The 14,516-nt window shown below is 46.3% G+C and overlaps 1 protein-coding gene across 3 annotated transcripts in view; it reads right to left on the bottom strand.

Moving 5' to 3' along the window:
• Positions 1–14,516, bottom strand: part of HOMER2 (homer scaffold protein 2) — a 119,605-nt gene that overhangs the window by 79,743 nt on the left and 25,346 nt on the right. Inside the window, exons 1-2 of one of the 3 annotated variants that reach the window (XM_033920507.1) lie at positions 10,235–11,007; positions 1,621–1,696 (exon numbers count right to left, since the gene is read on the bottom strand). The exons of 1 other annotated variant lie outside the window; for it this stretch is intronic. In XM_033920507.1, coding sequence (XP_033776398.1) covers positions 1,621–1,652 — 32 coding nt within the window. In that variant the 5' untranslated portion in view covers positions 1,653–1,696; positions 10,235–11,007. Of the gene's footprint in view, positions 1–1,620; positions 1,697–10,234; positions 11,008–14,516 lie in introns of those variants that run through there. One more of the 3 variants, XM_033920508.1, reaches the window with a different exon arrangement.

Below are 14,516 nucleotides of genomic sequence, written 5' to 3' on the forward strand. Positions count from 1 at the left end.
AGTGGTCTCCATATTTTCTTTACAACAGAAACATAAGGCTAGATTCATTAAGCAAACCGATCGTGTACCGATCGGTTTGCAAGCACTTTGTGACCCAATTTCCCTTTGACCCAATTCACTAACCTGTGTCCTGATCATCCTCCAATCCGCGCATGCAAATGAGGGGGGGGGGGGGGACAGCATTCAAATGATGGCAGGCAGCGATTCAAAACCCAAAACCCTGCAACACCGACTGGGCTGGCCAATCACAAACAAGCAACTGCTGAGGACCAGTCGCTCAGGTCCTTTCCAACTGCCCTGCCTTCTGCCGCCCTGCTCTCTGCCCCGAACTCCTGCTTTCAGCCCTGATCGCCTGCCTGCCCTGAACTCCTGCACCCCCAACTCTCCCGATCTCCTGCAGACCCACTCTCCCACCCTTCTCCGCAGTGCAAGCCTGTGATTTTAACCCGCGGGCTTAAAGCGGGTTATAACCACAGGCTTGCAAAAAAAAAAAAAAAACCCAAGAAAACGTAACGAAAAAAAACACGATAATGAGTAAAAGAACCCAAAACCGCGGGTCTAGAAGGCACAAGTGAAGTTACTTTGTGCAGAGAGTTGAAGACGGACTTCTCGACTCTGCAGAAAAGTAAGAACTGAGGAGACACGCCCGGTGCATCAGGCGGGAAAGCACTCGCGCATGCGCGGTGCGGGCGACTGGAAACTTCTGAAGTTTCTACAAGCAAGTATGCTTGTGAGACGTCCGCATCGGGGCTACGTTGGATGACGTCACCCACTAGTGAGAATACCTGCCTGCTTGTCCTGGGATAATGCATGGTTCTGTATATGCCTCAGTTCCAAAGAAAGGTTATAGGACCCAGAATGCCAAAAGCGCATTTACATGTAACAGTGCATCAAATAACCTTTTGAAAGACATATAATGATAAAGGTAGGAAGAGATTGGGAGTCAGGAGGATGGTGGGTTAGTTTGGCCCTGCTACCTGAAGATGAGTAGGGATGGGCAAGAAAGTTGATAATGCATTGCAGTGACCCTCCCAACCCACCTTGATGTAAAACAGTGAAAAACTAAATGTAGCATCATTTTCAGTATGCTGGCAGGAACACAATCCCTGCTGGCAGAAGGAAGCAGCCACGTTGCAGCCAGAGAATACAGCCTGCTAATAGGAAACTAACCCCTCACTGACAAAAGGGAGAGAAGCTACAACTTGGAACTGTGCAGTCTGCTAACAGGGATCCCTCCCTGAAACAGAAGAGGAACTAATCCAAATAAGAAGGAAGCATGTAAGGAATGAGGGAATGAAGTGTACGAAGGAGTGTTAGATGAGGTGGACATCAAGTAGAATGAATACAGGGGGGAGCAGCAGCAGAATATAAAAATTATTCTTCAACGGTTAGTCAAACACAACCCTTGGATGCTAGAAACCCATAGTACAATATCACCAATAACACAGCACAAACTTTCTATGAAAGGAAACACATAAAATCATGTGAAATAGTAAATCAAAAGCATGACAAATGAAAACATCCAGCACAGCTTTGCCTTCTCTCGATTTGTTTGATTTTCTGTAGCACGTATCCATTCAAGACTGCACTTGAGTTATGAGCTTATTTGTCTATTCATACCTCTTTGCAGGTGTAAGATGTTTCTCAGTCATTTGCAGACTACCGGTACCTTAAATAAAAAGTTTAAAGCAATGCCCTGTGAAGAACAGAAACTGTTTTAGCAATCTAATTTTCACAGTGTGAAATGAATCAAAAATTGGTGAGAGCTGGACTCAATTTATCCAGCAACTGAAAGTGTGAAATCTCCATTAGAGACACTTTCTTATCTAAAAGGCTAAAGAAGTTCATTCTACAGATCTTAGCCTTAGATCTGTAACTCATAATCAGGTACATTAAAAAAAAAAAAAAAGAGGTACAGAGAACATCTAACCTAGCCTCTCCACTCCTTTTTTTTTAAATATAATGGTCATATAAAAAGACCCCCCCCCCAATAACATCAATTCTTCTACTTGCTGCAGCTAGCGGCATTTTGCACACATTGTCATAGTGCTGCCTACCCCCATTCCCACCGGTGCATTCTCAACTTTCATGTATGTGTGAAAACCAAGTATTTGCAGAAATGGGAGGAAATGCTCTGGAATGCATTGCCAGAGGTTCTGGTGAGAGTACCGTATTTTCGCGGATATAACGCGCACCCGTGTAAAACGCGCACACGGGTGTAGCGCGCAGAAATCATGATGATATGTACAAAAACTTTGGTATACCACGCTCACGGGTATACCGCGCATGCTGCCCGACGCTCCTTTCGCCCGCCCTGACTTTCTGTGCGCTGTCCCGACTCTCCGTTTACCCCCCCTGACTTCCGTGCACTGTCCCCCCTTGAAGGTCTGTCCCCATCCTGAAAGCCTGATGCCCCCCCCCCCCGACGTCCGATACATCCCTCCCCCCGAAGGACCGCCGACTCCCCAACAATATCGGGCCAGGAGGGAGCCCAAATCCTCCTGGCCACGGCGACCCCCTAACCCCACCCCGCACTACATTACGGGCAGGAGGGATCCCAGGCCTTCCTGCCCTCGACGCAAACCCCCCTCCCCCCAATGACCGCCCCCCCCAAGAACCTCCGACCGCCCCCCCAGCCGACCCGCGACCCCCCTGGTGACCCCCACGACCCCCCCACCCCGTACCTTTGGTAGTTGGGCCAGAAGGGAGCCCAAACCCTCCTGGCCACGGTGACCCCCTAACCCCACCCCGCACTACATTACGGGCAGGAGGGATCCCAGGCCCTCCTGCCCTCGACGCAAACCCCCCTCCCCCCCAACGACCGTCCCCCCCAAGAACCTCCGACCGCCCCCCCAGCCGACCCGCGACCCCCCTGGCGACCCCCCACGACCCCCCCACCCCCCTTCCCCGTACCTTTGATAGTTGGTCGGACAGACGGGAGCCAAACCCGCCTGTCCGGCAGGCAGCCAACGAAGGAATGAGGCCGGATTGGCCCATCCATCCTAAAGCTCCGCCTACTGGTGGGGCCTAAGGCGCGTGGGCCAATCAGAATAGGCCCTGGAGCCTTAGGTCCCACCTGGGGGCGCGGCCTGAGGCACATGGTCGGGTTGGGCCCATGTGCCTCAGGCCGCGCCCCCAGGTGGGACCTAAGGCTCCAGGGCCTATTCTGATTGGCCCACGCGCCTTAGGCCCCACCAGTAGGCGGAGCTTTAGGACGGATGGGCCAATCCGGCCTCATTCCTTCGTTGGCTGCCTGCCGGACAGGCGGGTTTGGCTCCCGTCTGTCCGGCCAACTACCAAAGGTACGGGGAAGGGGGGTGGGGGGGTCGTGGGGGTCGCCAGGGGGATCGCGGGTCGGCTGGGGGGCGGTCGGAGGTTCTTGGGGGGGCGGTCGTTGGGGGGGAGGGGGGTTTGCGTCGAGGGCAGGAGGGCCTGGGATCCCTCCTGCCCGTAATGTAGTGCGGGGTGGGGTTAGGGGGTCGCCGTGGCCAGGAGGGTTTGGGCTCCCTTCTGGCCCGATATTGTCGGGAAGTCGGCTGTCCTTCGGGGTGGGGGTGCGAGTGGTCCTGCCGGGGGGGGGGGGTGTATCGGACGTCGGGGAGTCGGCCGGGCAAGAGGGCTTGGGCTCCCTCTTGCTCCGATCGTGGGTGCGGGTGGGAGCGCGTGCGAGCGGTCGTTCGGGGTGGGGGTGCGAGCGGTCCTGCTGGGGGGGTGAATCGGGCGTCGGGCGGGGTGGGAACTATGTTTTAAAACTTTTGTATACCGCGCTCAGGCATATAACGCGCGAGGGGTATGCGCGGTACGTAAAAACACGTATAACGCGCGCGTTATATCCGCGAAAATACGGTAGTTGATGAAGCTGGTTTTGAGAAGGGTTTGGACAATTTCCTGAAGGAAAAGTCCATTATTGTTCCACCGATTGCCCTGGATCGGTAGCATGAAATGTTGCTACTATTTGGGTTTTTGTCAAGTACTAGTGACCTGGATTGGCCACCACGAGGACAGGCTATTGGGCTAGATGGACCATTGGTCTGAGCCAGTAAGGCTATTTTTATGTTATGTTAATCAGGTTTTCTATTCCACCTTTACCTATTCAGTTCAAGGTTGGAGTACGTTGCTAGAGGCTGGGTAATGAGCCAGGAAGTTACAATGGGCAGTTTTAACATGGACATTCAATAAGGTTGCTAGTACAGGCAGGTCATAGTTACAAATGCATAGTTACAAGTACATCATCATTGGTTCTCCGATTTGTCCCCGGAGGTGCATTAATTCAGTTTAGAGATGGGCTTTTATAATTACTGTTTCAGTTACTTCAGGTCTGGCTCCCTGCCTTGGTACAGAAATGCTTTTAAAAAGTTTTCTGAAGCTGAGATAGTGGTCACAAGATTGTAGTGTAAGCTGTAGTTGGTTCCAGCATTGTCAGTGAGGACATGAAGTCTGCCAATCAAGTGGAACAGGCTTCGTCCAAGGCAAGACAAATCATGGGCTGCATACGAAGGGGTTTCGTCAGTCGTAAGGCGGAAGTCATTATGCCATTGTATAGATCCATGGTGAGGCCCCAACTGGAATACTGTGTGCAATTCTGGAGGCTGCATTATCGCAAGGATGTGCCGAGACTGGAGTCTGTGCAGAGAATGGCCACCCGGATGGTCTCGGGACTCAAGGATCTTCCATACGAATAACGGCTTGACAAATTACAGCTATACGCGCTCGAGGAGCGCAGAGAGAGGGGAGACATGATTGAGACGTTCAAGTATCTTACGGGCCGCATCGAGGCGGAGGAAGATATCTTCTTTTTCAAGGGTCCCACGACAACAAGAGGGCATCCGTGGAAAATCAGGGGCGGGAAACTACGAGGTGACACCAGGAAATTCTTTTTCACTGAAAGAGTGGTTGATCGCTGGAATAGTCTTCCACTACAGGTGATTGAGGCCAGCAGCGTGCCTGATTTTAAGGCCAAATGGGATCGGCACATGGGATCTATTCACAGGGCAAAGGTAGGGGAGGGACATTAGGGTGGGCAGACTAGATGGGCCGTGGCCCTTATCTGCCGTCTATTTCTATGTTTCTATGAGGGCCCCTAGGCACACAAGTATACTGGGCCCACTGCCCCGCCCCATCATGCGCCCAGGCAGAAACAGGAAGCTGCATCAGAGGGAAGCTTTGGGCAGCAACACCGCTTGCACAATTACAGTTCCTGTTGCCTTTCTTACCTACATTGCTTACTTTCCGTCGATGGGGGGCGGGGGCTGCGTTGCCGATTGGGGTGGGGCCCGTGTTGCCGATCGGGGGGGGGGGGGGGCCTGCATTGCCGATCGATGCTGGAGGGGCCCATCACCATTTGGAAAAGACAATGTTGATACCCTTCTTCATTGAGCCCCCCTGACCATTTCTGGCCCTAGGCACGTGCCTATTTGATCTATTGGTTAATCCTGCCCTGCGTGGCACACTGGGGACGAGGAGACACACTGTTGCCAGCTGACTGCCTAGAGGACGTGGGGCAAGAGGCACGTCCTATAGGCAATCAGCCAGTGCCTGCGTCTCCCCTTTTCTCCAGCCCTCTTTCCCACTCGCACCCCTCACTGGCGTCTCAGGGCCTCTCTGAAGGGCCTTCACGCATGCATGTGCAGGACGTCATCGCCTCGATGTCCGTGCATTTCCAGGCGCCACGGCCACTACATTTAGTGTGCCACAGCTCAAGAAAGTTTACGGGGCACTGCTCTAACCAGTGCTGCTGTTGGCTGCTGCCTTAAAAGCAGCCGCCCACCGTACATCAATCACACAAATGTAGAGAATGGTGTACAAGATGCAAAGACTTTAATAAACAAACATTAAAATGAATATGAATAAGTTTGTATCCAAAAAGGTTGGAGAACCCGGAGCCGGGTCAGACACGGCTCAGCCTGCTCAGTTGTTCACATCACTGTATCCAGTTGTTATCCACAAGGTTCCCCGTTATATAATACTTTTTTGGACCCCTGAGGAAAGAGTGTTTCTTCAAAACACAAACTGTTTTGGGTCTGGGTTCTCCAACCTTTTTGGATACAAAACTGTTTCATGTTCATTTTAATGTTTGTTTATTAAAGACTTGGCGTCTGGTACACCATTCCTGTAGTTTTTTCCTTTGTTCCTTGTTCAACATATCACTGCAGTTCTGTTTAATTTTTTTGTTTGTGTTTACCATTTAGAGAATCACACCTTTGGCAAAGGTAAGCACTGGGAACATAGGCCAGGGTTTTCCAGGCCTACATTTGACGTGAATAGCGCAGCCTAACGCCACTTCCAGAATTAGTCACAACTACTGTGACTTTAGGCACTGGAAAGTACCTACAGAGGCACCTGGATTTTTAGGAACCTTGAAAATCAGTTTAACCAGCGCCTAAAAATCCAACACCATTTATAGAACCTGGGTCTAATTGCACTTTTTTTTTTTTTCTTTATTCATGCGTCTGGCAGTGGAAGAAGTTGTGTTGCTACTATCAAGGTAACACCAAAACTAATATTAAAGTTAAATATTAATAGTACAATGTTCTGTTATATTTTTTTACAGGATAATTCTTTGGGAGGGGGTCACGATTAGTGAACATAAGTGTAGGTCAATCCCAGTATTCTGTTTCCAACAGTGGCCAATCCAGGTCCACAAGTACCTGACAAGATCCATTCCAAAAAGTGTATGTTCGTAATATCTTGGATGTGGGGCTAAGCTGGCAAGGGGTCTTTATGCAGAGTGCATGTATGGGGAAAGCGCTGCTTCCGAGTTGATTTTTCACTCATATTTAAGCAGTAGGAGTTGTGCACAACTTAAGGTTCACCTAGGACATCAGGCATCCTTGAGCCTGTCAAAACCCCAAAAAATGACCCCCAAAATATTCACAGACAAGAAAATCCAGAAGAAACCTAAAGAAACTCTGTGGAATGACGATGTTCCTTAATGGACTTTATTTGAAAATGTCAAAGTTCCAAAGGTACACTAAAATCATCCACATAAAAGTAAAGTAATCCACATAAAAGCCTTAAAGAACCTAGTCTGCTAGGGATGCAAGACCCAACACCGTCTGCGTTTCAACAAAAAGTCTTCTTCAGGGGTCCCTGGAGGTCCTATAATGGTGAATATGTGGGAAAGCTAATATGTGGTGAGCTGAAGTGAGACTCTGCTTGCATTTGCAATGTTTTATATTAACTACATGTGTCTATAGGCTCTCCTTTCCCTGAGAAAGCAGAAATGCATTATACTCGTATTATAAAACACAAAAACGTTACACCTATGAGGACATGAGTACACAGAAATCGATAACAAAACATTATCTTCTTAGTCATGGAAGTAGAGCAATCGGTTATTTAATAAAGAACATTAAACTGCATAACAGTTGGCGAAGAACATTGGAGTTGACACTTTTCAATAGACTTTTTTTTCTGGATTAGTTAAGAAAACTATTTTATTACGTTCGCACAGTGGCTAAACGAATCTGTTGTGATCTCTCTCACAGCAATCCCTTTAGACCAGTGGTCTCGCACTCAAACCCTTTGCAGGGCCACATTTTGGATTTGTAGGTACTTGGAGGGCCTCAGAAAAAATAGTTGATGTCTTATTAAAAAATTGACAGTTTGGGATGAGGTAAAACTCTTTATAGTTTATAAATCTTTTCCTTTAGCTAAGTTTTAATAATAATATTGTCATTTATAGCTAAAGACATATGATCAAGAAACTGTTTTATTTTACTTTTGTGATTATGATAAACATACCAAGGGCCTCAAAATAGTACCTGGCGGACCGCATGTGGCCCTCGGGCCACAAGTTTGAGACCACTGCTTTAGACCCTGGGCCTATCCCAACCCCACCCCCACGTGGACGCAGGGAAGGCACTGAAGCACGTGCACACGCCAGCTCAGCTTAAATAATTGATTAGCAGAAGTCTAAACTTGCCGGTCAATAAGAACGTTCACGTCAGCGGAAACATGCGTTACCACCAGCGCGATTTCACAGTTTATTCAAATTTTGATCCAACGCTTATCCAAAGGGGCAAAGCGTTGTACATAGTCATTTAAATATAGTCATTTTAATAGTTGATCTTAAGTTTTTTTTAGTTTTTTTTTAGTTTTTACTTCATAACATTTTATTGAAGAAATGCAATAAATACATAATAATATAAAGAACACGTTTTTTTTGTAAGTAAGCTTCTTTATTTGGTATTTTATGTCACCTTTCATTCTAGGGTAGGCAGGGAACTAGGAATGATGATTTTAATATATATATATATATAAAGTAATAAGGGGGGATATAGGGAAAAATAGTTTAGATATATTAAAATATATGTTGGAGGAATGATAAAATGTGAATGCAAATGTTTTATTATGAATTTAATTGTAATGAAAATCTTTTTGTATCATATTATTGTTTATTTATTTGATTTCTTCAATAAAATGTTATAGTATAAAATACAGGGGGGGGGTCGGAAATTGATTGAGAGATTTAAAACTTTATTTTGAAGGAATGATAAACATTTATTAGAAGTCAATACGGTCAGTTTAAATGTAATGACTATTTTACTGTGTTATATTATTATGTGTTTATTGTATTTCTTCAATAAAATGTTATAAAGTAAAATAGCTGGGAGACGAACATTTTAGAATAAGTGAACGTAAACCAACAAAACAAACACACTTATTACTTGACATTGGGGGGGAAAAGGGAAGAACTACAGTTTCTCCGAAAGGATACAGATAAGGAAGAGCCAAGCAATCATTTTTTTTTTTTCGGGTTTGGCGTGGGGGAAACACCCTGGCAGGGGTGTCCAATGTCGGTCCTTGAGGGCCGCAATCCAGTCGGGTATTCAAGATATCCCCAATGAATATGCATGAGATCTATGTGCCTGCACTGCTTTCAATGCATATTCATTGGGGAAATCTTGAAAACCCGACTGGATTCCGTCCCTCCAGGACTGGAGTTGCCCACCCTTGATCTAGAGCAGGGGTCACCAAAGTCCCTCCTTGAGGGCTGAATCCACTCGGGTTTTCAGGATTTCCCCAATGAATATGCATGAGATCTATTTGCATGCACTGCTTTCAATGCATATTCATTGGGGAAATCCTGAAAACCCAATTGGATTGCGGCCCTCAAGGAGGGACTTTAAGATCCTTGATCTAGACAGTCATCATTATCTAAAGCAAGGATGTCCAATGTCGGTCCTCGAGGGCCGCAATCCAGTCGGGTTTTCAGGATTTCCTCAATGAATATGCATGAGATCTATGTGCATGCACTGCTTTCAATGCATATTCATTGGGGAAATCCTGAAAACCCGACTGGATTCCGTCCCTCCAGGACTGGAGTTGCCCACCCTTGATCTAGAGCAGGGGGTCACCAAAGTCCCTCCTTGAGGGCTGAATCCACTCGGGTTTTCAGGATTTCCCCAATGAATATGCATGAGATCTATTTGCATGCACTGCTTTCAATGCATATTCATTGGGGAAATCCTGAAAACCCAATTGGATTGCAGCCCTCAAGGAGGGACTTTAAGATCCTTGATCTAGACAGTCATCATTATCTAAAGCAAGGATGTCCAATGTCGGTCCTCGAGGGCCGCAATCCAGTCGGGTTTTCAGGATTTCCTCAATGAATATGCATGAGATCTATGTGCATGCACTGCTTTCAATGCATATTCATTGGGGAAATCCTGAAAACCCGACTGGATTCCGTCCCTCCAGGACTGGAGTTGCCCACCCTTGATCTAGAGCAGGGGGTCACCAAAGTCCCTCCTTGAGGGCTGAATCCACTCGGGTTTTCAAGATTTCCCCAATGAATATGCATGAGATCTATTTGCATGCACTGCTTTCAATGCATATTCATTGGGGAAATCCTGAAAACCCGACTGGATTGCGGCCCTCGAGGACCGACATTGGACACCCCTGACCCAAGGGAGCCCTTCTCGCACACGGGGGGGGGGGGAAACTTTCTGGGTCCCGGCCTCGTGTTTCCAGTCGGTTCTTTAAAGTCCTGCCAAATAACCAAACAGTTTGACTGGGGAAACGAGCAAAATCCATTTTAATCCTGCTAACGAGGCAGACGTCAAGGCACAGACTGAAAACATCAATACCAACCTGCTTTCGACAAAAAAAAAAAATCCTAAGGGACAATGTCAAACAACAAAATTAACATTTTTTTTTTTTTTTAACGGAACTGAAACGCGTTTACAACTTCCAAACTTGACGGTTTGCGGCACAAGACGGGGCTACTTACCCCATTGCTTCCTACTTCCAGCTAGCGGCTTCCACTCAACACAACGAGTCGACGAGCCGGTCACAACTTCATACACGCGCTTCCCCTTCGCTCCTCTCAGCTGCTATTTAAGTCCATGCCGCGCTCCGGCTCCGTCAGAGACGCTCGCGAGCGGCGGAAAATGAGGGGCAGGAGCGCGAGCGGCTGCAGCTGAGCGGCACTAGCGCGCGCCCGCCACGCCGCCCCCTCTCGAGCCGCGTCCGTCAAAAAAAAAAAATAAAAAAACAACTAAGGTAACACCCGCGCGCCAGCCCGCGTGCCGTCCTCCCACTCCTCGCCGTCTGCGCTAGGCTCCAGGAGAGCCTGGCAAGAGCCAATAGCAGCGGATCCCGCTGCCAGCCTCCCACGTTCGAAGGAGGCTGGAGCTCCTGCTTAACACTAAGACCAAGGCGTGCCCTGCCTGCCCACTCACCCTGTACCTTCCCCATTCTTTCCTCCCACCGCGCGCCTGCACCAGCCTCCGCTACGGCAAACTTAGGCTTTCGAAGCTTGATTAAAGCAGCAGAAGCAGCAACTCATCTTCCAAGTAGATGCATGCTAGTTCTAGACACTATTTGTTTCCTTGTTTGTTTTCATAGATTTCATAACCTATTTACATCTCTTTTTTTTTTTTTAAGAGCATATTCGCCTATACTATTAGTTACGCATGATATAGTCTTGATAACTTCTGCATTTAGTGCAATAAACAATTTTGTTCCAGGTGGGTGGGTGCAGCAGAAGTGAAGTTTTCCCCCCAAAAAGTAAGCCCAAACCTCCCTCCACCCCCTTGTTAAACCTTTGCCAAAGTGAGCAACTGGCTCCTCTCTAAAATCACTTCCTGGACGCGGGGCCAGGAAGTGACGTCAGAAAGAAAGCTAATTAGGTGATCAGCAAGCCGGAAGAGCTGCTCAAACTAGTGAAGGTTTAAAGAGGGAGGGAAGAGGGGACGGTGAAAGCACCTACCCTCACTACACCACTGTTAAATATTTTTTACAAAAGGGGGGGGGGGATTAATGATTTTGTTGTTTTAAATGACAATTGTTACATTATGAAGTTTAAAAGAATATTGCCAGGCGCTTTCATCTTTTGTTTTCTAATCCCCTCAATAACTTTTAGGATGGTAAGTGAATGGTGGGCTTGTTTACTATTAGTTTTTAACTGATTTTTTTCTTCATTTTATTAGATTAACAAGGATGAAAAGTAGGCAAGTGCTAGGCTTTGCGACTGCTTTCCAATCTCATTTGTACCTGGGGACTGGGGAGTTCCTTATGGAGGCAGGAAACATAAATGAGAATTGTATAGTGGTGTGATTTTCTGTGGTTCACACAGAATGGTTTGTAGTAGCTAAGCAAACTGGAATATTTAGGGTTGCCAGATTTTACAGTCTGAAAATCCGGACCCCTAGACCTGCCCCCAGTTCCGCCCATCCCCTCCCTGTAACACCCTAGTTTTGCCCTGGCCCTGACCCCCCCGGCTGCCTGGTCTTGTCAAGCAGGGAGGAAGTCCGGACATCTATTCCGAATATTGCTTAAGTCAGTAGTTCTCAACTTAATCATGTTTTCAAGATACCAATGATGAATGTTCATGAACCAAATTTTCATGCAAATTTATCTCATGCATATTCATTATGGAAATCCTGAAAACCTGACTAGCTGTGTAGAGAATGACACAGGGACAAATTTGTCCCTGTCCCCACAGGATCTATCTACCTCGTCCAGTCCCTGACAGGGTTGGAGATAGGTCCCATGGGGACAAATTTGACCCCATGTCATTTTCTAGTGTATGTCCCCAGGACTGGATTGAGAACCCCTGCTCTAGGTCAAGCTGCAGGAGAGATAGATAGGTGGGAAGGTTTTTGGAATAGAGCACCTGCCAACTTTCCACAGCCTTCAAATTATATTTTTTTTTACAAGGGGGGGGGGGGTCATTTTCTGACAAATACTAATCCAGTGTTTCTGGATTTAAAAATATATCCATGATATTCCCATTTTCTTCAGCGGAATATGTTTCCAAATAGGTTAGTTTTGCTCATACAATGACAGAAATGAACCTCCTATATCAGCATTGCATGTCAAATTTGGTGACCGTTTCTTCTTTGGAGAGTTATTTTGCACATGAACTACCTGAATGTGTCAGACTTTTGTTTAAGGAAGCTAGCTTACAAGTGAAATATAACATAATAGTGAAGAAGCGAGAAAGGAAGAAAATCAATGAATATAACATAACAGTGAAGAAACGAGAAAGGCATAGGAAGAAAATCAATGCCTTAGAACTATGGTGCAGGAGAAGAATACTGTGTATATCATGGACTGCTCGAAGAACAGATCAGTCAGTAATGGAAGATCAAATGATGACTTGACTTTCATATTTGGACACATGGTACAAGAAGATTGCACATAGAATTACATGTAAAAGTTCTCATACCCCACACAGCGGCTCCTTCACTTAGGTCCACTTCTCAAAGTCTATTATCGGTCCCCTCATTAAAAGTTATCAACATGCATCGTATCACCATATTTTCATTTACAGCCCCACTCACACGGAATTCATTGCTAGCTTTCTTAAGGGAGGAAAAAAATCTTGATCAATTTAAAGCAGCCCTTAAAAGTTTTCTCTTTAAGGAGGCGTTTGAGTTTTAATTTCAACTTATCTTTGAAGTTTTAGTATCGCCTTGTCTTTGGCATTGACCATTAAATTCTTTTCTTTTCTTTTTAGGTTCTCTTCCCTCTCCCCACGTTCTACCCTATTGAATGCAAAAAGCTCACAAGAGCTTACCAACTTTTTTTAGTTTTTGGTTTTTGTAAAATGAGTAGTTTTTAATATCTATGCCTGGTATGAATTTTTGACCTTTGCAGCTGCTCCTCTAAGTTTTGGTTTTTTTTACCATTCTCCTCATGTTATCATAGTCTCCTTTTTTAAGTTAAATGCTGTTGTATAGGGTTTCCTGTGTGAACGTATTCCATTAATTACATCAAATCTGATCATGTTATGATCACTTATCAAGCGGCCCCAGCACCGTTGCCTCCTGCACCAGGTCAGGACAGAATAAGCAAAAGATGACCATATCATAAAAGCATTCCAATGATAGCCTGAAGGGGACAAGCCAGAGGAGAAAATGGATGGGCAGAAGAGGCTGATGTTTATAGTGTAAAAGGAAACCCATATCTTTGTTAGTATCCTATCATTTTAACTTCAAAACTTTGAAATTCCCATGTTATTTCAAAGTTGTGTGCATACAATGACAGGAATAAACCTCTCCTAAGCCAGAATTTGGAGCATATCTCGGTCTCTCAAATATGCTACCAACGCTCACTTTAATACTTCCTTTGTGCCCAAAAGAGTTTCCTCCTGGAATTCAAAGTGTTCTTGGAAATTACCTTTAATCGGGTCGGTGATACCCCATATGATGGGAAATATTTTTATATCTCTACTTTACTTTCTTGGTATCTAACTGTATCACTTGGAGAGATGGAGATGAACCCTGCGGGGCTCTTGTTTGTGGCTTCAAGTACCAGACACAACACACACTGGGCACAATGGCAGGTGAGGAGTTTAACTGGGCTGGCACACCTGCCAAATTTTAATGTTGGTGTCCTAAGGTCAGCTCAAGAGAACAGTAACTTGCCTTGAAGCAGAAAGGCAAAAACTTGCTTGCTTGCTCTTGATTTTCAGTATGAATACAATGAAAGCAGGACCTCATGATCGTTCTGACTGTAGGTTTAAGTAGGAGGTGTCAGAAATGTTACTACAGAGGTAACTGGCTTGAGGCATTCAAGTGTTCAAAGGGTCAATAAACATCACTGTGATGTTGGTTCTTCCTATCTCAAGGCCCCAATGCACAAAGCTTCAGACAACCACTGTAAAAAAAATACCGTGATGGGAACAATTTTTCTTTTACTGGCGATGCTCAGCACAATAGCCGGTAAAGGGGGAAGGAAATTTGCCTGGTGTGCACTCAGAAGAGCAATCACTAGCACAGCTCCTCCTCCTGCCTGTCTACCTGTCAAAAAAAAAAAAGCAGACCCTTCTTTCCCTGCCTGCCAGTTCAGCTGATCAGTGCAGGGGAACCCACAATCAGCTGAACCAGTAGGACTCCCAGGATGCACCGGGAAGGCAAAGGCCTGCCATTTTGAAGAGGTGGGCTTGCTGGGTAGGAGGGAGTGGGCATCCTTCCTGCCCATTGTAGGAATAAGGTGTGGGGGGGTCCTCGGCATGGGGGATCCCACCTCCTGATTTTGATTTTAAAGTATAGGGGGTATCAGGT

This window comes from Geotrypetes seraphini, chromosome 14 (assembly GCF_902459505.1).
Source record: "Geotrypetes seraphini chromosome 14, aGeoSer1.1, whole genome shotgun sequence".
Taxonomy (NCBI): domain Eukaryota; kingdom Metazoa; phylum Chordata; class Amphibia; order Gymnophiona; family Dermophiidae; genus Geotrypetes; species Geotrypetes seraphini.